Source organism: Tamandua tetradactyla, chromosome 5 (genome assembly GCF_023851605.1).
Source record: "Tamandua tetradactyla isolate mTamTet1 chromosome 5, mTamTet1.pri, whole genome shotgun sequence".
Classification (NCBI taxonomy): domain Eukaryota; kingdom Metazoa; phylum Chordata; class Mammalia; order Pilosa; family Myrmecophagidae; genus Tamandua; species Tamandua tetradactyla.
This window is the reverse complement of record NC_135331.1, coordinates 41,675,857-41,700,572: the sequence shown is the minus strand read 5'-3', so window position 1 is coordinate 41,700,572 and position 24,716 is coordinate 41,675,857. Positions and strand designations below refer to the sequence as shown.

General features: G+C 38.9%; 1 protein-coding gene across 1 annotated transcript in view; it reads right to left on the bottom strand.

Annotated features, from left to right (window-relative positions):
• Positions 1–23,824, bottom strand: part of LOC143684067 (carboxypeptidase B) — a 39,625-nt gene extending 15,801 nt beyond the window's left edge. Inside the window, exons 1-8 of the mRNA XM_077160736.1 lie at positions 23,671–23,824; positions 23,482–23,557; positions 17,763–17,887; positions 5,338–5,437; positions 5,153–5,254; positions 4,196–4,297; positions 942–1,052; positions 754–844 (exon numbers count right to left, since the gene is read on the bottom strand). Coding sequence (XP_077016851.1) covers positions 754–844; positions 942–1,052; positions 4,196–4,297; positions 5,153–5,254; positions 5,338–5,437; positions 17,763–17,887; positions 23,482–23,557; positions 23,671–23,744 — 781 coding nt within the window. The 5' untranslated portion in view covers positions 23,745–23,824. The remainder of the gene's footprint in view (positions 1–753; positions 845–941; positions 1,053–4,195; positions 4,298–5,152; positions 5,255–5,337; positions 5,438–17,762; positions 17,888–23,481; positions 23,558–23,670) is intronic.
• Positions 23,825–24,716: the final 892 nt, after the last annotated feature.

The window sequence follows — 24,716 nt, the reverse complement described above, 5'->3', positions numbered from 1 at the left end:
AGAGTTTGCAATGGGTTACAATTCCACTATTTCAGATTTTTTCCTTCTAGCTGCTCCAAAATACTGGAGGCTAGAAGAGAGATTTTTTTCTTTTTTGTGAAAAATAACATATATATAAAAAAGCAATAAATTTCAGTGCACATCACAACAATTAAGTTGTAGAACGGATTTCAGAGTTTGGTATGGGTTACAATTCCACAATTTTAGGTTTCTACTTCTAGCTGCTCTAAGATACTGGAGACTAAAAGAAATATCTATATAATAATTCAGCAATCATACCTGTTTGCTAAACTCTACCTTCTCTGTATAATTAGGGTGGCATGCTTTTAAGATAACATGGCAAAAAGTTGCATGGGAAATCACCAATGTGTCCCTATGTATTATAATACAATGCAATCAATGGAGTATAAGAAAATCAAAGTTAGGGAAAAACTAATATTCATGAAAAGAATCTATTTTACTGCAATCACTTTTGAGAGTTGAATTACAAAATTCTAATGACATCACACTTTTAATTAATTATCTATATAGTTATTAATTTAAATACTGTCTCCCCTTCTAGACTGTACATGCCATGACTGGTGGGATCAGTTGGGCTCGTGCACTCTTACGTGTCCAGCACCTAGCACAGCTGGGAGCACAGTAGGGCCTCAGGACATTTTTGAATGAATGAATAAACTGTTTATTGAATGAATAAATAAACTGTTTATTGTCTATGCTTTCAGAAAACAAAATGGTCAGCCAGATACTTACCGCACCAACCAGCATCAAAATTTCTGTTGGGGTCCGTGCCAACGCAGGAGCTTCCATCACGGATGGAACGGGTCTTTCTCCACATTCGGTTCTGAAAGTGGATTATTTTGTTAGGACAATTATAACAGAAGGTGGCTGATATTCATTTTATGGGCTCATCTCAGTACAGGAGCATGGATCACAGATACCTGGGTCCAGGTGTAGACGTAGCCATCAATGTTCAATACAGGTAGGACATAAAAGTCTAATTTGTCAAGAAGATCTGTCATGTGGATCTCACGTCCATAGGTGCGAACAGCCTGTGTATGAATTACAAAGCAGAATTCCAGGGATGAATGGAATGCATAATGCTGCTAAAATGTACATAGACCAGTGACTGTTACCTTTGGTAATGAACGCTGTATCCTCTATTAAGGGACATATTATTAATATTTAAGGAAGTACTCAGCAAAACAGAAAAATTTTTGTTCAAATTGATGGTTCTAATTTTCCTCTATTCCCAGGATACATCTATTCGATCCATGTATGACTCACATAATCATTATTTTTTATTTTAACTTTTTACTTTGAAGATGAGCAAAATGAAAGGCCTTTAAAGAACAAATATACTTACTTCCTCTGAAATAGCAACTGCAGTAATTTTCTTTCAAGTTTAGTAGGCTATGGGTGTAAGAGTTAGTTCTAGTAGGGAGTGGTTATGGATGTCTATGAATATTCCTAATAGCAGCATCCAGAAATTTATTCATTTTCTATGAAACTTCCTGTAGATGATCTTACTAGAGGGAGTGTCCAACATGAAAGAAACCTCTCACTACTAAGTAAGCTTTCACTGATGGATTTTGGGGAGACTCCCCCAAGGCTCCAAGATGCACAATGGTGGAAGTTTCCTTCTTAACCCTCTTCCTTAAGAAGGAAAATCCTATTAAGGGACCACATCCATTTAATATTTTCTCTTAGTCACAGCTCCTTTACCCCTGGATGATATTAAACAAATTCAACCTTTTTTCTAGGCTGCTTGTTTGAATTGACTTTAAACTGTCCACAGTAGTTAGGTTCAGGTGGCATCTTGGCCAGGTGATGGTGCCCCGTTCTGTTGCTGTGGACTTAAATCTTCAGCCCGTGAAATCTATCTATGGCTGATTACATCTGTGGAAGGCTAAGAATCTGCAATCAGTGAGGCTTAAAAGGAGGAGTCAGGAGAGAGGAGCTCAGAGCTGGCTCAGACCCAGATGTTTGGAGATATAAACCTCTTCTGGGCAAAGCCGCTTGAACTCAGAAGCTGGGAGAGAGGTCCAGCAGACGTTGTTGTGTGCCCTCCCAAAATAGTAAATTTGTAACTAAATAAATCCCCTTTATAAAAGCCAGTCCATCTCTGGTGTGTTGCATTCCAGCAGCCTTAGCAAACAAAGCAGCGTGACACATATTTAAGGCTTCCATGTATTAACAGTCTTTATATATAGTCTTTGTGATTTTTAAGTATGTGTTCATTTCTATAATTCACAATAAAGCCTGTACTTTTTAGGTTGGAGGCGCTATAGACCCATGTTCTTTAATTGGTGATAACTAACGTAAATCTTAAAATTCCCTCCTTCTATAGGGCAAATGGTGAGCTACCTACTGAAGCTAAATGATGCCAATTGGATGCATAACACATGCAGAAATCAAGACCATGACAAGTAAATATAGAGGTGCTTCAAATATTATGAATCACAGAAGAAATAATATTTTCTTCTATTTTAAGGTATTTAAATATTTTTAGCTTTTAATTTTGATGTAATTTTAGACTTGTTGAAGAGATGCAAAAATACTCTAGAGAGTTGCTTATATCTTTTACCCAGCTTTCCTAATGTTGACATCTTAACGAAGTGTGCTGGTTTGAAACTGTTATGTACCTCAGAAAAGCCAAATTCTTTAATCCTCATTCAATATTATTGGTTGGGATTTTTTTTTTTTTTTTGCATGGACAGGCTCTAGGAATCGAACCTGGGTCTCCTGCATGGCAGGCGAGAACTCTGCCACTGAGCACCGCTGCCTGCCCTAGGTGGAATCTTTTCATTAGGTTGTTTCCACGTAGATGTGACCCACTCAGTTGTGGGTGGGATATTCTGATGAAGTGGTTTCATGGAGATGTAACTCCACCCATTCAAGATAGGTGCTTACTAGAGCCCTTTAAGAGGGAATCATTTTGGGGAAAAAGCTTCAGAGCTGACAGAGCCAGCATGAGACCCAGACATTTGGAGATGCAGGTCCCAGCAGACGTCACCGTGTGTCTTTCCATGAGATGCTAAGCAAGCCAGAGTCTGGAGAGAGCCATGGAAAGCCAAGAGACGAAACCTAGCCCTGGAAAAACCAAGTGAGGAACCCCCATAGGAAACAGAGGCTGAAAGCAATGGAGTCCAGGAGCAAGGGATCAGAAGATGCCAACCACATGCCTTCTCAGCTGATAGAGGTGTTCTAGACAGCTCTTCTAGGTGTTCTAGACTCAGTCTTTCTTGAGTGCCTGAATTTGGACATTTTCATGGCCTTAGAATTATAAACTTGCAACTTTAATAAATTTCCTTTTTAAAAGCTGTTCCATTCCTGGTATATTGCATTCTGGCAGTTTTAGCAAACTAAAACACCAGGGTATAATTATCAAAATACAGGAATGGATATTTGTACAATACTATCAAACTATTAGCTTTATTCATATTTCACCTCTTGTTTTCTGTTCAAGGATCCACCTAGGATCTTATGTTGCATGTGATGGCCATGTCTCCTTAGGCTCCTCTGCTCTGAGACAGTTTCTCATTTTTCCTTATTTATTCCTAATTTATTGAATTATCTATTTATATCAGAATGGACTCATAGACAATGGTTTTATAACATTTCAGTTTATATATATATATATTTGGGGGAGGGCAGTGCATGGTTTGGGAATTGAACTCAGGTCTCCTGCATGGAAGGCGAGCACTCTACCGCTGAACCACCTGTGCACCCCAGTTTATATTTTATATAATATATTAAAATATGTTAACATGTATGTTGTCATTAGAATTATAAGGAATGAAATACAGGATCATTTATATTAGGGACTACTATATGAACTGCTTTCTTTTATTCTGAAGTTTACAATGATTATTATCCAGGGCTTTAATAATGATGCTTTCTCTGCAACCGTCAACTTTCAAATGAAATATCCGTTATACTACTTGTGAACATCTGCATCAAATGTGAAGAGAGGATTCAGATGAATGAAATTCAAAGAAATACAAATTATCAACTGTTTTAAAATTTTGCCTTACGGTGAAAGTTGAAATTCATTCTCAAAAATGAGAATGTGGAATTATAAGTATTCTCTCTTTCGATTGTTCTCTTTTATTATAGCTAGGTTATGAGGAATTGGTTGAAATAAAAACATATTTTCCATATCTCTCTGCCCAAAATGACCATATATACTAACCTCTCTCACAAACCACTGGCAAAATGCAGGGGAAATCCATTCTCTGGCATGGAAACCGCAGTCCATGAAAATGGCAGGCTTCTTTGGTCCAGCTTTGCCAACCTATGACAAACAAAGGGAAAAGGGAAACTGTAATTCAGATGGCATTCAGGGGTTAACATCCGCTTCCCGCCTGGGATTTGGGCTCAACAGGTGAAACCTGACAGTAGCAAGAGATATAGCCCATGATTAAATTAAAACATAACACTAGCACAGTATGTTCTTGCCGCCAGATACTCACAATGCTTGAGCTGAAGGCTTACATGGCTGTTTATTATTTTTAGTAAGCTTGACAAGCTCATACTTTCAGAAGATGCTTGATTACTCTGCTTAATTGTGCTCACGTGGAGGTTATTTTCAGCTGCTATTATTAGGTGACAGGACCAAGACAACTGGGTGAGTAATTAGAAGTAATCATGATTGTTGCTAATCCCATAAGAATTCTCCTTCTCTCCCATTTATCCCTAGTCTCTTTATTTTCCTCATTAGAATTACATGACAAAAATGGCATTTGAGGATGACAGAAACAAATTGTTGATACGCTTTGTAATGTTGTCTGATAGATGCGAAGTTTATGAACCTCTTTAGCAAACGGATTTGCAAACAACAGCTGGGAGAGAAGAACAATTTCATCAAGGTAGGTGATCATTTACATTGCTTACAGGAATGTGGTTAAATTTATAGGATGTCTCTTATTTTATTGCATTTTTTTCTTTTGAATAAATCAAAATAACGATTAAAAATCCACATATGATAAAAGGAGCTGGAGAAGCTGCTTGATTCCCTAGGGGATATAGGCAGGGAAAGAGTTATAATAATGTTTGGGTTCGCATGTCTGTGAAGCAGATGCTAATGCATTAGAATTCATTGATTTAAAGCCGTAGTAGACATGGCAAGGCCCTGGTTAAAAGCGGTTACCTTGAGGAGATACATAGTGCGTCCTTCAAATGTGGTTCCAATAGCACTGCGAGAGATGAGGTCTGGATTTTCAGTAGCAACTTGTTGAGTCCAAGCCTCTATCTACCAAACGGAACCATATGGGTTAAACGTGACATTCTTGGTACAGTTACCAGAGCAACGTGCAAATCATGTGCATGCCATACCGTTTCCCAGCTGTTGTACTTCTCATAACTGTGTCCGCTTGCACGGACCCGGCTATCAAACTGAGCCTCCAGAGCAGATCTCAGGTTGCTGATCAATACCCTGCAACAAACCAAAGTAGGTGTCCCTGTAAACTTAAGCATGCTCTTTCCCATTGAATACACATGAAAGCCCAGAGCTGCTGCTGTAGGGAATGGGACAGTGTCTTCTCCAGGAATCACAGGCAGTCTGGTTGTTTCTCACACTCTTCCAGCTGAGATTTTTAAGGGAGATGCCTTGTCAATCACAAACAGAGGAAGTCGTGGAGAAGTATGATGGAGAGTGTGAGCAATGCGGGCTGTTCCTTCACCCAAACGTCACATAATTGGGTATCCTTGAGCCCTAAACTTAGAAAGTGGGTTCCCAGCAGTATGCCTACTGAGCCCAGGGCCTTGGACTGCCACACAAAAATATGTAATTGAGGCCCTATTAATGATGACTTTTTCAGGGATTTTATGGTTAAAGCACTAAGATTCTCATCCTGGGAACCGACTCAATCTCAGGCAAACAGGGACCGTTGGTTTAACTGAGGTCTTTTTCTAGGTTTTGAGGAAAATATATTGGTGGCTGGACATTCTGAAATATTAACAAGCTAAAAATTTATTAGGCATAAGGATCTTGGGTTTAAAGAACTAGCTGGTGCTTGGCTTTCTTTTGGATGGTAAGCTATGGCTCAGTAGCAATGTAATATGATAACTGGTGACAGAGACTGCTTATTTCTATAATTGAATAGTTAAGGTGAACGTTTCCGTTGTCAGACGCAAACCTGAAGTGTGTGTGTGTGTGACTTCATTTCCCCTTGCTATTTTGAGTGAAAAGTGTGGGCAGAAGGGATGAAATTTTATGAGCATTTATGTCCTTGATCATAGCATTGTGGATATTACCGACAGAGGCCGGTTTGCAGAAACCTCTATTATCCACAGACAAGCCTTGAAATGGCTTTATCTGACACACAGAATTGCAGCTTTACGTCAGAAGTCTGCTTCTCCTCCGGCTGCCCCAAGGGCATTCTGATGAAGTACGGCAGGGACGTCTCCTGAACCTCCCTCACGGTCTCCTGTTCATTTGGTGAGCTTGGGCATGAGCTTGTGTCTATTCATGGAAAATGCAATAAATTAACAGCAGATGGTATCTGCTTCCTAGTGGAAAGCAATTACTAAACTGTCTTAAGGTAGGATTTAAGGGAAAAAAATTAGCGGAAATGGACCAGATTTTAAATTTTATTCTATGAAAAAACATTTTTCCATTGAGCAGCCGTCAATGCTCTGTTGTTAGTTTAGTAGTTTTCTGTGGCTGCTATAAACAAATCAGCACAAACTCAGTGACCTACAAGAACACAAATTTATTATCCTACTGTTTCATAGGTTGGAGTCCAAGCTAGGTATCACAGGGCTGAAATCAAGATGTTGGCAGGGCTGCATTCCTTTCTGGGGGCTCTCGGAGTGGGGGAATCTGATTCATTGCCTTTTCCAGCTTCTAGAGGTGGCTTTCATTCCTTGGTTCACGGCGGCCCTCAACCACTTCAAGGGCAGCAATTGCAGGTAGCTGCCTCCTCACATCATACCACTCTGACCTCCACTTTTGCCTCCTTCTTTCACTTTTAAGGACCTTATGATTATATTGACTCTGCTCAGGTAATCTGGGATATCTCCCTCAAGGTCAGGCAATCGGCAACCTTGATTCCATCTGTACTCTTAATCCTGCTTTGCAATGTGCTCTACCATATTCACAGGCTCTAGGGGTTAGGACTTAGATATATTTGGTGGACCATTATCATACCCCTTAGGAAAAATGGTAATTATATGCAACACCAAAATTGGATGGTTAGGGAGTAGGGTAGAAGTAGAAGGAATCCCTGAACTAGGAGGCAAATCAGGGTCATAGTTTTGCCTAATTAGTAACTCGGCCTTAGAAAATTCCTGGAGTCTCTGGACTTTAATTTCATGCATCTTAGGATGGGGGCTTTGGTTTAACTGATAGTCAATGTCCTTTTCAGCACCAAAATGCAATGCCTTGTGCAGATCCCCAGGTCTTGGTCATTTAAGTAAATGTCTTCCAGGGTTTAAGAATAAGAATAAAAAAAGTTTTGAATTATGGCCGAATTGTCAGTTCCCACTTTCATGAGCTCCAGGAAAAAAAAAAAGGATAAAGATAGTTTAGGAAAATGATTTTCAAGAATAAACAGAAACAAACAAACAAGCCAACTCAAGCTAAGTAAGCTTTAGGCTTGAACACTTAAAAAATCCAATTGGTGTAAACCTTTAAGGAAACCACAGTACTCCAATATCATCACTTTGAAAGAACAAACAATGATAAACTCCTTTGCCTGAAGGACACAACTGAAAAAACTGAGAGGAAATGGCAAATGTCATCTGCTTTGACTTTCACAAGCTATTTCATTGTGAACGAGCAAGTAAAATATCATCTAGGACACAGGGTTTCTTAGTGGATGCTCAGAGAAAAGAAATCCTCAGTTAATTGCTCCTAGTCTTTTCCACAGCTCCAGCCTTTAACAGACATCTGTATCTTAAAGCCACATCCAGGGCTGTCTCTGGTTAGCAGGAGCCCACTCTGGTTGGAGAGAGTAGCACACCTTCACAGCACACCTTGGCCCTTTTACCTGCACCCTACCGTGTGGTTCAAATTATTTGGGAAAATCAGCCACTATGTGGGAGTTAGTGTTTTGTTTGGTCCTTGACAAGAAGCCTTCTGTTAGAGTTAGTACTTGTTAAATACTAAACTAATTTTCATCAAGAACCTGGACAAAGAAACATTAACAAAACAGTTAAGTGACAGTAACTTGCAACAAAGCACAGGATGCGGTTGAAATGTGGTGCTGACTTTTGCCCGAATGTGGTGAATTGACCTCAAATGATCCTTTACAGCCTTATGATTATTTGATTTTCTTAGATCCAGGGCAAAGCATTACTTTAGCTATATTACGAAATATTATTACTAAATAATGAGCTTCTATTCTCGAACATTAAAACAGTGCCTCTTAATATAATAGGGACCTCATTGCAGCTCCAAAATACAGAGGCATGTATGCTATTTTATACTTTTACATGTTCTCTTTATAGAGCCATCCAACTTCTTTTTTTTTTTTTAAACAAGCAAGCAAATGAGATAAGTGGGACAACAAATGGACCAAGAAACACAAAGTCTGAGAAGGAAAGGGAGACATGACTCTGTATCCTTCTTCTACCAGATTCCTGGAAGTGGAGGATTTGGTCAGCTTCCTATGTGCCCATTGCTAGCCAAGGACACTTTTCTGTGTGAGTCTGAAATATGCAGGATGATGATATTATCGTCAGGTAACAATAATCAGACTCTGCCTGGATTGGGCAAGGCAAAGACATTCTTCCCTCACCTTGCTATCAATTGGGCTTCAGAAGTGTAAAGTGAAGATTTACTCCATCCCATTCCTGGTCCTTCAGTACCCAAGCACACAACATGTGTATTTAAAAGGTGTTACTTTTCTTTTTTGCACACAGTTTGAATGTTCTCCCCACCCCACCACGATAATCCAGGTCTTTAATTAAATAATATAGCTCTTGGTGAAGAGGGCTTGAAATGCTGAAATATCAGAAAAGCTGTCTTGGTGCAACTTCTGCAGTAGACGGTTCCTAGTTTATATATATATATAAACATATATATATGCGCAACTGCAAATACTTGCCAGCAGGAAATCGTCTAAATACAAATTAGTAACCATATGAGGTAATAACGCGACACACAGGGACTGCTTGTAGCCCTGGCAAGTATATTGCTAGTGTGTGTCTTCAGGATTTCTAGGGACTTATTATTATTTAATATTTAGAAAATTATATGCAACAAATGTGCTAAGTGGTGAACAGAGAAACAAAAATTAACAAGAGATCAGCCCTCAGGGAACGTCCTGGGTTCTATATGAGATAAGAGTTCATATACAAATTCCCAAAAGTCTACCACTAAAAAAAAAAAGGAAGAATTTTCCACCTGATTAGAGGAGACTGATTTGTGATTAGAAGCTATTTGACTTTTTTGGGAGCTATGGATGGAAATGGGACATTATTCAGGTGGGTAGGGTTAGTCTATGGTTGATTTTCCTTTCTTCTCGAAGAATTAGAAAGAAACTTGTTTGTGCCAATGTTACTGAATCCTCCTAAAGACCAGAGTTTTCAAAGTTCTCCCTTGTGTAATTAGAAGAGCAAAATGTCACAGACATGAATCTTAATCCCATTTTGAAATTTCTATCTTTGTTTTAAAAAGACAGCTGGTTCTTAGGGTCACATTTTGACATTTCCCTCAGGCAAAGGCAGATAGCTAAACTACGTGAGCCATGAAAATGGGGTTAAACATAACAGTTTCAGTTGACCCTTAAAAAATGCATTATCTCCCTTCTTGTAGATTAGCCAACCACGGTAGCTGTCTCAGTTACAGCAATATCATCTGCAATTTATTTACACATTTTTAAAATTTCATTTTCACAACAGCCCATTGAGGGAGGCATTGTAGCTTCATTTTATGGATAAGGAAACTGAAGCTCAGAAAGGTTAAGGAAATTAGCCAAGGTCACACAACCAGGAAGCTGCAAAACCAGTATTTGGGTCCCGGTCTGTTTCTAAAGCATATACTTATTGCACTATGCTAGGCCAGTTCTCCTGATGTAGAGTGTATAGGGGACAATTCTGACATCTTCATTAACATAAATAGTATTTTTCTATATTTTTAAGATGTGAAAAACAATAAAACTCTTCTAATCTTAGTATTACGTAGGTCACATTTTCTCAAAACAATGGAGATGTGAACGTGGTGGGAGACCACTGGATAGACATCCTAATGGTCAGAGCCAGGATTGCCTTGGCTCCGCTGGATCTCCCCCCTGGAGGAACAGCTCTGCTCTGGGTCAGGACTAAAGGCCTCAGGATTGCCTTGGCTCCGCTGGATCTCCCCCCTGGAGGAACAGCTCTGCTCTGGGTCAGGACTAAAGGCCTCAGGATTGCCTTGGCTCCGCTGGATCTCCCCCCTGGAGGAACAGCTCTGCTCTGGGTCAGGACTAAAGGCCTCATCTCTTTCTTCCCTCCCATATAAATGTCTCTGCATCAAACTGGGTCCCTCCCAACTCTGCACCCTAGCGTATGGTCTATTCCCTACCTATAATATAGTTTTTCCTTGTCTTTCCCTAGAAACTCCTATTCATCTTTCAGGACTGAGCAGAAACCTTAGTCACTATAGATGGCCTCCCTGATCCCTAGTCTTGGCCCATTCCCTGGCATTTCCAGCTCTTTATCCTTTTTAATGTCTAATACACATTATTGCAATTCTGTGTTTAAGGTTTGTCTTCTCCTAAAGTGGGTAGTGCCATATCTGTTTTGTTCAGTACTTGGTACAATATCTATTTGTTGGGTCAATCAGCGGACAATGGCCTTTACTCAGGAGGATTTCTCATCTTGAAAAATCGAGATGGACTAGGATGGTATTCGAGGAGGGAAGTTATGGGTGATGAGTTTCGCTAACTAGACTCAAGACTTTGGGGAAACCATTTTCCTTTCTTTGGTCTCATCTGTCTTTGCCTTCTCCTACTATTAGAGAGAGTGGTGGAGTCTTGGTATGAAAAAATAGAGACAGAGGTTCTTCCGGAGAAGATGGCGGCATAATAAGACGCACGGATCTTAGTTCCTCCTCCAGAACAGCTACTAGAGAAGTGGAAACGATACAGAACAGCTCCCGGAGGCACGACAGAGACCAAGAAGACAGTGTACCCCATTCTGGAATGGCTGACTGGCTGGGAGAACCCGCTCCGGTGAGATCACCGAGGGGCGCGGGCTTCCCCGGGCTGGGGCAGCAAGTGGCCGGAGTCCCTCCCTTCCTCCTTCCCGGGCCAGCTGGGAGAATTGGACAGGTGGTCCCCTTAAGCCGCAGCAGCTGGCGCCCCCCCCCCCACACGCGGCCCCCCGGACCAGCTGGGAGAATTGGATCAGAGATCCCCAAGCCGCGGAGAACGGCGACCGGGATCCCTTCCAAACACGTGGCTTCCCGGTCTGGCTGGGAATGGTGGATAGACACTCTCCCAAGCCGCAGCGGCTGGCACCCCCCCACCACGCTTGGTGCCCCGGGCCGGCTGGGAAATTTGGACAGGTGCTCCCCCAAGCCGCAGAGGCCAGCGACCCTCCCCGTGCGCGGATCCCCAGGCCGGCGGGGAGATTCGGATTGGCACTGCCCCAAGCCGCTTCGGCTGGTGACCCCCCCTGCTTCAGCAAGAGTTTTCCAAAGTTAAAGGAGCCACAGCATCTTTCACCGGTGGGACCCGCACAGAGATGAACGCCATGAGCACCACCTACTGGACAGGATAAGAAAAACAGAGCCCAGAGATTTCACAGAAAAATCTTTCAACCTGCGGGGTCTTACACCCAGGGAAATCTGATTAAATGCCCAGACGCCAGCAGAAGATAACGGATCACGCTCAGAAAATTGAAAATATTGCCCAGTCAAAGGAACAAACTAATAGTTGAAATGAGATACAGGAGCTGAGACAACTAATGCTGAATATACGAACAGAAATGGAAAACCTCTTCAAAAACCAAATCGATAAATTGAGGGAGGACATGAAGAAGACATGGGCTGAACAAAAAGAAGAAATAGAAAAACCGAAAAAACAAATCACAGAACTTATGGGAGTGAAGGACAAAGTAGAAAAGCTGGAAAAAACAATGGATACCTACGATGGTAGATTTAAAGAGACAGAAGCTAGAATTAGTGAATTGGATGATGGAACATCTGAATTCCAAAAAGAAACAGAAACTATAGGGAAAAGGATGGAAAAATTTGAGCAGGGGCTCAGGGAACTGAAGGACAATATGAAGCGCACAAATATACATGTTGTGGGTGTCCCAGAAGGAGAAGAGAAGGGAAAAGGAGAAGAAAAACTAATGGAAGAAATTATCACTGAAAATTTCCCAAGTCTTATGAAAGACCTAAAATTACAGATCCAAGAAGTGCAGCGCACCCCAAAGAGAATAGACCCAAATAGGCGTTCTCCAAGACACTTACTAGTTAGAATGTCAGAGGTCAAAGAGAAAGAAAGGATCTTGAAAGCAGCAAGAGAAAAACAATCCATCACATACAAGGGAAACCCAATAAGACTATGTGTAGATTTCTCAGCAGAAACCATGGAAGCTAGAAGACAGTGGGATGATATATTTAAATTACTAAAAGAGAAAAACTCCCAACCAAGACTCCTATATCCACCAAAATTGTCCTTCAAAAATGAGGGAGAAATTAAAACATTCTCAGACAAAAAGTCGCTGAGAGAATTTGTGACCAAGAGACCAGCTCTGCAAGAAATACTAAAGGGAGCACTAGAGTCAGATATGAAAAGACAGAAGAGAGAGGTATGGAGAAGAGTGTAGAAAGAAGGAAAATCAGATATGATATATATAATACAAAAGGCAAAATGGTAGAGGAAAATATTATCCAAACAGTAATAACACTAAATGTTAATGGACTGAATTCCCCAATCAAAAGACATAGATTGGCAGAATGGATTAAAAAACAAGATCCTTCTATATGCTGTCTACCGGAAACACATCTTAGACCCAAAGATAAACATAGGTTGAAAGTGAAAGGTTGGGAAAAGATATTTCAGGCAAATAACAACCAGAAAAGAGCAGGAGTAGCTATACTAACATCCAACAAATTAGACTTCAAATGTAAAACAGTTAAAAGAGACAAAGAAGGACACTATCTACTAATAAAAGGAACAATTAAACAAGAAGACATAATCATAAATATTTATGCACCGAACCAGAATGCCCCAAAATATGTGAGGAATACACTGCAAACACTGTAAAGGGAAATAGACACATATACCATGATAGTTGGAGACTTTAATTCACCCCTCTCATCAATGGAAAGAACATCTAGACAGAGGATCAATAAAGAAATAGAGAATCTGAATATTACTATAAATGAGCTAGACTTAATAGACATTTATAGGACATTACATCCCACAACAGCAGGATACACCTTTTTCTCAAGTGCTCATGGATCATTCTCAAAGATAGACCATATGCTGGGTCACAAAGCAAGTCTTAACAAATTTTAAAAGATTGAAATCATACACAACACTTTCTCGGATCATAAAGGAATGAAGTTGGAAATCGATAATAGACGGAGTGCCAGAAAATTCACAAATACGTGGAGGCTCAAGAACACACTCATAAACAACGAGTGGGTCAAAGAAGAAATTGCAAGAGAAATTAGTAAATACCTCGAGGCGAATGAAAATGAAAACACAACATATCAAAACCTATAGGACGCAGCAAAGGCAGTGCTAAGAGGGAAATTATTTGCCCTAAATGCCTATATCCTTTATTTCTGTGAGGTCAGTGGTTATGTCTCCTCTTCCATTTCTGATCTTATTTATTTGCATCCTCTCTCTTCTTCTTTTTGTCAATCTTGCTAAGGGCCCATCAATCTTATTGATTTTCTCATAGAACCAACTTCTGGTCTTATTGATTTTCTCTATTGTTTTCATGTTTTCAATTTCATTTATTTCTGCTCTAATCTTTGTTATTAGAAAAGAAGAAAAGGCAAAAATTCAGGAATTAACTGTCCACTTGGAAGAACTGGAGAAAGAACAGCAAGCTAACCCCAAAGCAAGCAAAAGGAAAGAAATAACAAAGATTAGAGAAGAAATAAATGAAATTGAAAACATGAAAACAATAGAGAAAATCAAGAAGACCAGAAGTTGGTTCTATGAGAAAATCAATAAGATTGATGGGCCCTTAGCAAGACTGACAAAAAGAAGAAGAGAGAGGATGCAAATAAATAAGATCAGAAATGGAAGAGGAGACATAACCACTGACCTCACAGAAATAAAGGAGGTAATAACAGGATACTATGAACAACTTTACGCTAATAAATACAACAATGTAGATGAAATGGACGGGTTCCAGGAAAGACATGAACAACCAACTTTGACTCAAGAAGAAATAGATGACCTCAACAAACCAATCACAAGTAAAGAAATTGAATCAGTCATTCAAAAGCTTCCTAAAAAGAAAAGTCCAGGACCAGATGGCTTCACATGTGAATTTTATCAAACATTCCAGAAAGAATTAGTACCAACTCTCCTCAAACTCTTCAAAAAAATTGAAGTGGAGGGAAAGCTACCTAATTCATTCTATGAAGCCAACATCACCCTCATACCAAAACCAGGCAAAGATATTACAAAAAAAGAAAACTACAGACCAATCTCTCTAATGAATATAGATGCAAAAATCCTCAACAAAATTTTAGCAAATTGAATCCAGCAACACATTAAAAGAATTATACATCATGACCAAGTAAGATTCATCCCAGGTATGCAAGGATGGTTCAACATAATAAAATCAATTAATGTAATACACCATATCAACAAATCAAAGCAGAAAAATCACATGATCATCTCAATTGATGCAGAGAAGGCATTTGACAAGATTCAACATCCTTTCCTGTTGAAAACACTTCAAAGAATAGGAATACAAGGGAACTTCCTTAAAATGATAGAGGGAATATAAGAAAAACCCACAGCTAATATCATCCTCAATGGGGAAAAATTGAAAACTTTCCCCCTAAGATCAGGAACAAGACAAGGATGTCCACTATCACCACTATTATTCAACATTGTGTTGGAGGTTCTAGCCAGAGCAATTAGACAAGAAAAAGAAATACAAGGCATCAAAATTGGAAAGGAAGAAGTTAAACTATCACTGTTTGCAGACGATATGATACTATACGTCAAAAACCCGGAAAAATCCACAACAAAACTACTAGAGCTAACAAATGAGTACAGCAAAGTAGCAGGTTACAAGATCAACGTTCAAAAATCTGTAGTGTTTCTATACACTAGTAATGAACAAGCTGAGGGGGAAATCAAGGAACGAATCCCATTTGCAATTGCAACTAAAAGAATAAAATACCTAGGAATAAATTTAACTAAAGAGACAAAAAAACCTATACAAAGAAAACTACAAAAAAACTGTTAAAAGAAATCACAGAAGACCTAAATAGATGGAAGGGCATACCGTGTTCATGGATTGGAAGACTAAATATAGTTAAGATGTCAATCCTACCTAAATTGATTTACAGATTCAATGCAATACCAATCAAAATCCCAACAACTTATTTTTCAGAAATAGAAAAACCAACAAACAAATTTATCTGGAAGGGCAGGGTGCCCCGAATTGCTAAAAGTATCTTGAGGAAAAAAAACGAAGCTGAAGGTCTCACGCTGCCGGACTTTAAGGCATATTATGAAGCCACAGTGGTCAAAACAGCATGGTATTGGCATAAAGATAGATATATCGACCAATGGAATCGAATAGAGTGCTCAGATATAGACCCTCTCATCTATGGACATTTGATCTTTGATAAGGCAGTCAAGCCAACTCACCTGGGACAGAATAGTCTCTTCAATACATGGTGCCTAGAGAACTGGATATCCATATGCAAAAGAATGAAAGAAGACCTGTATCTCACACCCTATACAAAAGTTAACTCAAAATGGATCAAAGATCTAAACATTAGGTCTAAGACCATAAAACAGTTAGAGGAAAATGTAGGGAGATATCTTATGAAACTTACAATTGGAGGCGGTTTTATGGACCTTAAACCTAAAGCAAGAGCACTGAAGAAAGAAATAAATAAATGGGAGCTCCTCAAAATTAAACACTTTTGTGCATCAAAGAACTTCATCAAGAAAGTAGAAAGACAGCCTACACAATGGGAGACAATATTTGGAAACGACATATCAGATAAAGGTCTAGTATCCAGAATTTATAATGAGATTGTTCAACTCAACAACAAAAAGACAGCCAACCCAATTACAAAATGGGAAAAAGACTTGAACAGACACCTCTCAGAAGAGGAAATACAAATGGCCAAAAGGCACATGAAGAGATGCTCAATGTCCCTGGCCATTAGAGAAATGCAAATCAAAACCACAATGAGATATCATCTCACACCCACCAGAATGGCCATTATCAACAAAACAGAAAATGACAAGTGCTGGAGAGGATGTGGAGAAAGAGGCACACTTATCCACTGCTGGTGGGAATGTCAAATGGTGCAACCACTGTGGAAGGCAGTTTGGCAGTTCCTCAAAAAACTGAATATAGAATTGCCATACTACCCAGCAATGCCATTGCTATGTATCTACTCAAAGTACTTAAGGGCAAAGACACAAACGGACATTTGCACACCAATGTTTATAGAAGCATTATTTATAATTGTAAAGAGATGGAAACAGCCAAAATGTCCATCAACAGACGAGTGGCTAAACAAACTGTGGTATATACATACGATGGAATATTATGCAGTTTTAAGACAGAATAAACTTATGAAACATGTAATAACATGGATGGACCTAGAGAACATTATGCTGAGTGAGTCTAGCCAAAAACTAAAGGACAAATACTGTATGGTCCCACTGATGTGAACCGACATTCGAGAATAAACTTGGAATATGTGATTGGTAACAGAGTCCAGCAGGAGTTAGAAACAGGGTAAGATAAAGGGTAATTGGAGCTGAAGGGATACAGACTGTGCAACAGGACTAGATACAAAAACTCAAAAATGGACAGCACAATAATACCTAATTGTAAAGTAATCATGTTAAAACACTGAATGAAGCTGCATCTGAGCTATAGGTTTTTTTTTTTTGTCTGTTTGTTTGTTTGTGTCTTTTTTTTTTTACTATTATTATTATTTTTATTTTTTTCTCTATATTAACATTCTATATCTTTTTCTGTTGTTTTGCTAGTTCTTTTCCTAAATAGATGCAAATGTACTAAGAAATGATGATCATGCATCTATGTGATGATGTTAAGAATTACTGATTGCATTTGTAGAATGGAACGATTTCTAAATGTTGTGCTAATTTCTTTTTTTTCTTTAGTTAATAAAAAAAAAAAATAGAAAAGCTCTCAGTCTGTTTCCTGTCTTTAGCTTAAGGAAGGTAAAGGAGAATAAGGAGAACTGATGACTCATAGGAGGTCCAGTCTCCTATCTGGAAAGAAGATATTTTGGGCTAAAGCTGCTTTTAGCTCATAACAGATTGTCAATTGGTTTGACCTGACCCCTGTATATCACTTCTAAACCAGTAGTGGGATCAGATGTCATCTGACCGAAGATTTGGGGTTCAAATCAAAGCCATTTTCATTAGAGCAATGACTAAACACAAAATCTACCAGGCCTGAAATATTAAGGTTGGTAACTCAGAGCCAGCTCTATCTTTAAGTATTTGTCGGGCCCTGGGCAAGTTGTGTAACTTCTCAGACTCAATGTTACATTTCCAGAGGTATTCAGAGACTCTGATGGGATCAAGCATGGGCAAGAATTTTGAAGCTGTAAGATATGGACTTACTCAAATTGTAGCTCATTCTGCTCCAGAAAGTCTTCCACAGTGGAAATATCTTCTGCTTTAACACGAAAATCAACTGTGCTGTGAGGTTTGATTTGTGTGACAGAATCTGGTGTCCAGAAGTCAATCTGAATAGAGGACAAGATATACTGTGTTGAACACCTACAGTTCAGTGGGTGAATTATCATCTCTGAGCACATTATTGCCCTATTATTGCTGTACTCCACTGAATTATTTTCAAAATCAAATTATCCATGAAATCTCTTTAAAAATATCTCCTTTGAGTGAACAAGTATTGGGACCAGGCAGTAGAGGTAGATAAAAATATTTACGAATTCGTACATAACCTTAATTGATTTTCCACAAGCATGAAGAGCCTATAATTATTTCCCATAATGTTAGTTAATTGTAGTTTTCCATAACTTCCCTTTACTATTCATTGACTTTTCTGGAACATTTACTTGTGATAATGAATAAACCAGAGCCACAAAATTTCATGGAAAGAAATTGAGCTTTCCCTTTTATTTTGTAAATGAATTTATTTTATGAATTTATCGTGGAATTCAATGCATGTAAGTCACAACAGTGTGTGGATTCCAGAGAATCCCTGACCTGTGGAAGACAGATCAGGGGAGAACAAAGGCATTTTTGCATGGTGGGTGTCTTGGTACCATGACCCAAAGCAAAATACTGTCAGGGAGCCAGTAATATTCTGACATTTTCATTTATTCATTAACTACTACTGTGGACCTACTATGTGCTAGGCACTATGCCTAAGACTAGGAACACACCTGTGATTAAATCAAACATGGCTGCTGTTCTTGCACGGAGTTTACAATCTCATGGGGAGACTTGAGAGAAAATTATGCCCCCAAAGAACAGGATGACCTATCAATAATTCTAATGTCTTTATTTATGGAGGTGTGATTTTATATCTCCTTTTTCCATGGAAAAATATTAACAGAGACATGCTGCCTACTGTAATTGTCTGCTTTTCTGTTCTGTCCTTACACTGAATAGAGCCCTAGATGCCTGAGGTGAGCCTGACATAGGGTCCTTTTATGCCCCTGCATCTCAGCCAGAACTAGTCTCCCAATGGGTACATGACAGGTAGTGATTTTAGGTCCATTTTTGGGGAACTTGAAGGAGTTTGGCAGATGTAGAAGGTGTGAGGCAGGAACCATTGAGATAATATCTTAAAACAACTCAATTTCAGATACAGCTAAGGAGAATTCAATAACCTGTATCCTGTCCAATCTTCAAACCACTGTAGAAGGCTAGTGGGAGCTGGGTCATGAGTTGGGACCACAGCGTATATCAGGGTCATGGGACGTAAGGGCACTGGGATTTCATCAGGATGGATTCCAAAAGAAACATGTGAATGTGGTTGTCACAAAGAGATTGAAAGGAGAGAGAATCACCTGGATAAGGATTGAATCCAGAATGTGACTGAGTGGTCAAAGGTGAGAGGACAAAGATGAGAGGTTAAATGAGGGTGGAGGAAAAAGAAACACATATCATGACAAAGAACTAGCACAGAGAAAGCAAGGGGGTGTGGCGAACTTCAGTTAGCCAACATTTTTAAGGGAAGAGCAATGAAGATAAGCACATTGTAAGAGAAAATCTATTTTAAAAAGTTTTTAGCTCCATATTTTTGTTCCTAATAAACACCTGTCCTTCCAAGGTGGGGTGGGAGAGGTAGGTGTGTCTTATTATAGACATGAGGTTTAGAATCAGTAAAGCATATAAAATCTTCTAAGAATCCATAATAAAGCTACCAGCCTCCCACCCATACTGATGAAAGAGATACTCCCCTGACAGGATCTAACCCCCCTTTGGAAATCCAAAGAGTAGAGGGCTTCTTTCCTCAGACCTATGAAAAACCAGGCTATCAGCTCATGGCAGGCTGGGGGCATTGAGGAAATAATTCCCCCAGAGAAGTTCTAAGTCAATGACTTTGGAAAGTGGATGTATAAATACTTTGGCTCCCTTGCCTCTCAGGCGGGATAATTCTGAAGTATGTGCTTTGCATTCTTTCCACAAATTTCCCTGTTGGATTAAGTTCCAGCTGCCCTCTAAAGCAGCTGGCTTAATAGTGCACATTTTGTTGATTGCCTTGTCTTCTCTGTATCACTCTCTGCTTCTTTACCAGTATTCCCCACACTTCTCAAATAAAATCTTTGCCCCTGCATCCTTGTTTCAAGAACTGCTTCTGGGAAAATCCATATTAAGTCCCCAGCTTTCCACACAAAGCGAGAGATGCCTGCATTATGTCTCTGGTGATGGTCCAAATACAAACTTGAGCATATTGAGTGCCATTTCAGAATAGGTTTTCTTCCTGATATTGAGCTGAAAGTTGCCTTTCCTAACCTTTTGTCCATTGGGTCTAGATCTGTCATTGGATGGTATCTATTGTGCTACCCTTAAGATCCTGCAGTGACATACTAGAATGATGAATTTTTGAAAAAGGAGTGTAGAAATCTCATGCATATGTTTGACAGAACTTAACCTGAGATCATTTAAAAATTTCAGTTTGAAATGGTGAACCCTGCCAACATCCAACACTATGGAATGTTACAAGTGTGACATGGTCTTAGGATACTAAAGGAAGTCCCCAGTACTTAGCAGAAATGAAGGTGAGAATCAGGAATACATAACCTCATGGCTGTTTATCAATGCACCAAGTATGGATATGAATAAAACACTCAAAGTATTAGTATACAGGGATAAATATGAACTTCCTGAAATGTTGAGATGTCATGAATGAGATTTATGTCAGAAATATGAAAGTTGAGTAAAATATATGACATAAGATGTAAGGAATTGAATTATGTGCCAAGAAGTTATAAAACTGAATACAAATCCAGGAAGCTAGGTGGAGAATAACAAAAGAAAACATTTGTTGTAATATAAAAGGATAGTTTTAAGTGATAGCATTGTGGGAATACCAGCTTGCCCATTTAGCTGGCTGATAACTTAAGTCCTTCCCAGAATACATCACAAAACTAGCATAAAAGCAAAAGAAAGTAGCCTGCTCTCTTTAAATTCTTTTGGAAATGAGATGGGAGTATAAAAAGTAAATATTGGCCTTGAGGCTCTTTGATGCTTCAGACATTTGCTACATGTTGTATTTGCCTATAAACAGCTCATTTGATAGATTTCTCATTTATCCTGCTAAAATCTTCATTTCTTGTTAGAAGAGGAAGCAACTTCTACTCTAGGCTTGATTCTGAACAGCAGGGAGAAATTTCCTGTTGTGGGGGGGGGCGACGGGAACATAGGAAACTAGTAATCATGCCATTCTGGGTATAGATAAACACACACCTCAAACTCAAGAAAAAAACAGCTCAAAAAGTCCATGGAAAAGAGAGTATATTTCATGGTGCATGACTTCCAAGAAAAAAGCCTTAATTACAGCCTTAACTACAAAGAGATAGAATCCTTACTAAACAAGTATAAATGATCCAAATGAGAAAGGAGGGCTGCTAGAGTCCAGTGTGGTCATGGAGTTCTCCAATACATCCAACTTTTAAAAGAACATGTTCAAAAGCTGGGAGGAAGGTCATATGGCCAAGGATGAATACCAAGACTAGATGGCCTTGTACTGATCTTATCAGGAAGGCCACCCCCAGAATATGCTTCACTCACAGGATAGCTCCTAGAGCCCGACATGGATTCTGGCAAAGCTGCAGAAGAAACTAGAAGCAGTTGGGTTGTGAATGCTCAGAAGAGGAAGCTGTCATCCCTGGGAGTTGGCATGGCTTAAAGCAAGAATAAAACACCTAACTAACTTCATCTTATTATTGGGAGACTTGGTAAAAAGCTTAACCTTGATCTCTGCAAAACTTTGGATAGACTCTCTGCATTGATGTCCTTCTTTGCAGGTCAGAAGGCAGCATTGCGTTAGCTGTAAATAATGCTCCAATAACCTAGGTCAGTGAGCACACTTATCCTAGGAGAGTTGATTAATGGATCATTTTCACTGCTTAACATTGTGTCTAGTATATGGGAAACTCATGATAACTATGTATTGAATAAGTGAAGAAGACCTGATTCTAGGTTGACCCTTGACCTACTTCATCTTCTTTATCAGTGACGAAGACTAGTTGAGAAGGTATGCTTATTGAACATGCTGGTGATGCAAAATTGGGGAGAAGAATTATTTCCCTGGATGACTGAATTTGTTTTAAAAAAAGATCTCAACTTTCAGAAAACAGGCTATCAGGGTAAATTTTAACAGTAAATCTAAAAATCTGCATTTAGGTTAAAAAAATCAATTAGGCAAATGCAGAAGGAGGGAAACCTTGTTTGAGGGTGTCTCCTGTTAGAAAGAAAATAACCTGATGACTGTGAGTGACCACAAATGTAATATAAGATAGGAGTGTTTCAAAGATGTTAAAAAGAGTCGTAGGTCCCAGTAAATGTCTGCTTTGCAAATGACGGTGGACAGTGGGCCTATAGCATGTATTAATCACGGCACTCCTGGCAGCATATTATCAATTCTGTTTGCTACATTTAAAAAAAGAAATAAATTCAGAAACTCTGAGTGATATCCAAAGGTAAGCGGAATGATCAAAAGTCTGCAAACCAGTACTAAGAGAAATGATGGGAGGCCTGGAAAGGGTGTATCTTAGTGGCAACATAATATTTGGCTCAGCTAGGTACAAAGGGTCAAGAAAAAGTAGCTTTCAGCTCAGAAAGGAGGTATAAGGAAGAAAACCATTAGAATGAAAATGAAAAGTACCTACTAGTACCTACTAAAATGAAAAGGTATACCTACTATACCTGGAAATATCCAAAAAGGTTTTATCAGCAGTCAGGGTTGTTATTTCCAGGGAGCCATTGCGTATTTGAATGGAAGGCTGGAAGCAATGACTTTACATTCTCTTTTAATTCTAAACTTCTGAGTCTGTGATTATGACACCTCTATCGTCTTCTAACTCCACACTTTGAAAGTTGAGAAATACATATACAGAAATTCTTAAGAAGATGCTCAGGAGCTTTCATTTTGATTGGCTTATATATTCATGAAGAGACAGCACCAGCCCAAGTGGAAATATCTGTGGTCAGCAGTAATTTCCTGACATACCGCATATGTAGTGAAGGATGCCAGTTTTCATTCCATATACAGTGGATGTTTGTTTTCCATAAGTGGCATAGAGATTTTGGTTTGTTGAAATCAAAAGGAAAATATGGAAATCACTCTTTTTTTTTTTTTTTTTTATATTTTTCTCCTGCTTCATGTCATACCATTAAGGAGACCTGAATCAAGGTCATGAAAACCCAAGCTGTTTGATTTGGAATGAAAGAAAATCAAAGAGAACAGATGATACATGGGATGTGGAAATGAAGTTCAAGTTGGACAAAAGCCCAGTTTTTCAGTCACATCCAAGTTGATCATTTTTCTCTTTTGCTTTAGAAGGGAAGTGACTGTACATTGGATGTTCTTATGACCTTCATGACATTGCCAACTCATGTAGTTGTCAGGATCTGTCAACTCTTTTAAAAGTTACGATGGATTTATACTACTCTAGGGTTTATAGCACTGTAATTTAAGCAGACAAAAAAAAAAAAACCATTGTGGGACTAAATGTTTTCTAAGTTTTTATTCCTTGCTACCAAAAGTACTATGGTTCATATTTCATGTCATTTTTCCTCTGGTAGAATCAAGTGTAACCTAAGTGTGATGCAAACCTATCGTTTGCTTTGTATTTGCATTTACCTGATGACTGCTGGCCAACTCACGGAGTAGCTTGATCTGATTTTCATCTTCAACGTGGACACGGAACACCTTCTCACTGAATGGTGAGGTAGCAGAAGAAGAACAGAAAATGTCAAACGGGCAATGCATCCTTACCTTTTGGGGTGGCAAGGATGGAGGAATTGCTCGGTTCAGGAGTAGCTTACTTACCCTTCAAAGTGCTCACCAGAATGATGAGCAGAGGCCAGGGCCACCGAAACGAGGCACAGGAACGCCAGCATCATGCCTGTCTAGGTCTGTGGAGTGGCTCTCACCGGCTTTTTTTATAGTCCAGGATGTGTTTTCTTCTCCCGATTACAAATAGGCACTATCAAATATTGATTAAAGGTTTTCCTGGCATCATCGCCTTGTTAGCTTTATAAAGTCTGAGAGGATATCTCTCTAAACACCTGTGGAAACAGAGCAACTAATCTCAAGTTTTAACTTCTCTCAGTTAGAGGCCAGACCTTGAATAGTCTGAAGGTAAGTGAGTTTTAAATACAATCTATTTGGTAGGTTTTTTTTTTTGGCATGCTCATGTATATGTGTTTTGAACCGAGGTATAGTTGCATCAATAAATTATATAGATTTTTATGTAAAGTTTGATGAGTTTTGCCAATGTATACACTTGTGTAACAAAGCATCCCAGTCAAGCTATCAAATATTTTCTTCGCCCTAAGAAGTTCCTCTGAGCAACTTTCCAGTTTATTTCTGCTCTCCCCTTGGGCAACCACTATTCTGATTTCTAACCTCGTATATTAATTTGACCTGTTCTAGAATTTTGTGTAAATGATATAATACCATATATATCCCTTTTTATCTGGCCTCTTTCTTTCAAGATAATGTTTTTGAGATTCATAAGTACTGTATTATTGTCTGTGTTATTCATTTATTCCTTTTTATGGACAAATAATATTCCATTGTATGTATATACCACAATTTGTTGATCCATTCTCGTGTTGATAGATATTTGGGTTGTTTCCAATTTTGTGTTGTTATGAAAACAGCTGCAATAAACAGTAGTGTACAGGTCTTTTTGTGAACATAGGCTTTTATTTTGGGGGTGAATAACTGAATGGAATTGCTAAATAATAGTTTAGGTGTATATTTAGCACGTTTCTGCCAAATATTTTCCCATAGCTGTCGTATCATTTTAAGCTTCTACATTCAGTTCTGCATTCTCTTCAACATTTTGGTAGTCTCAATCTTTTTTATTT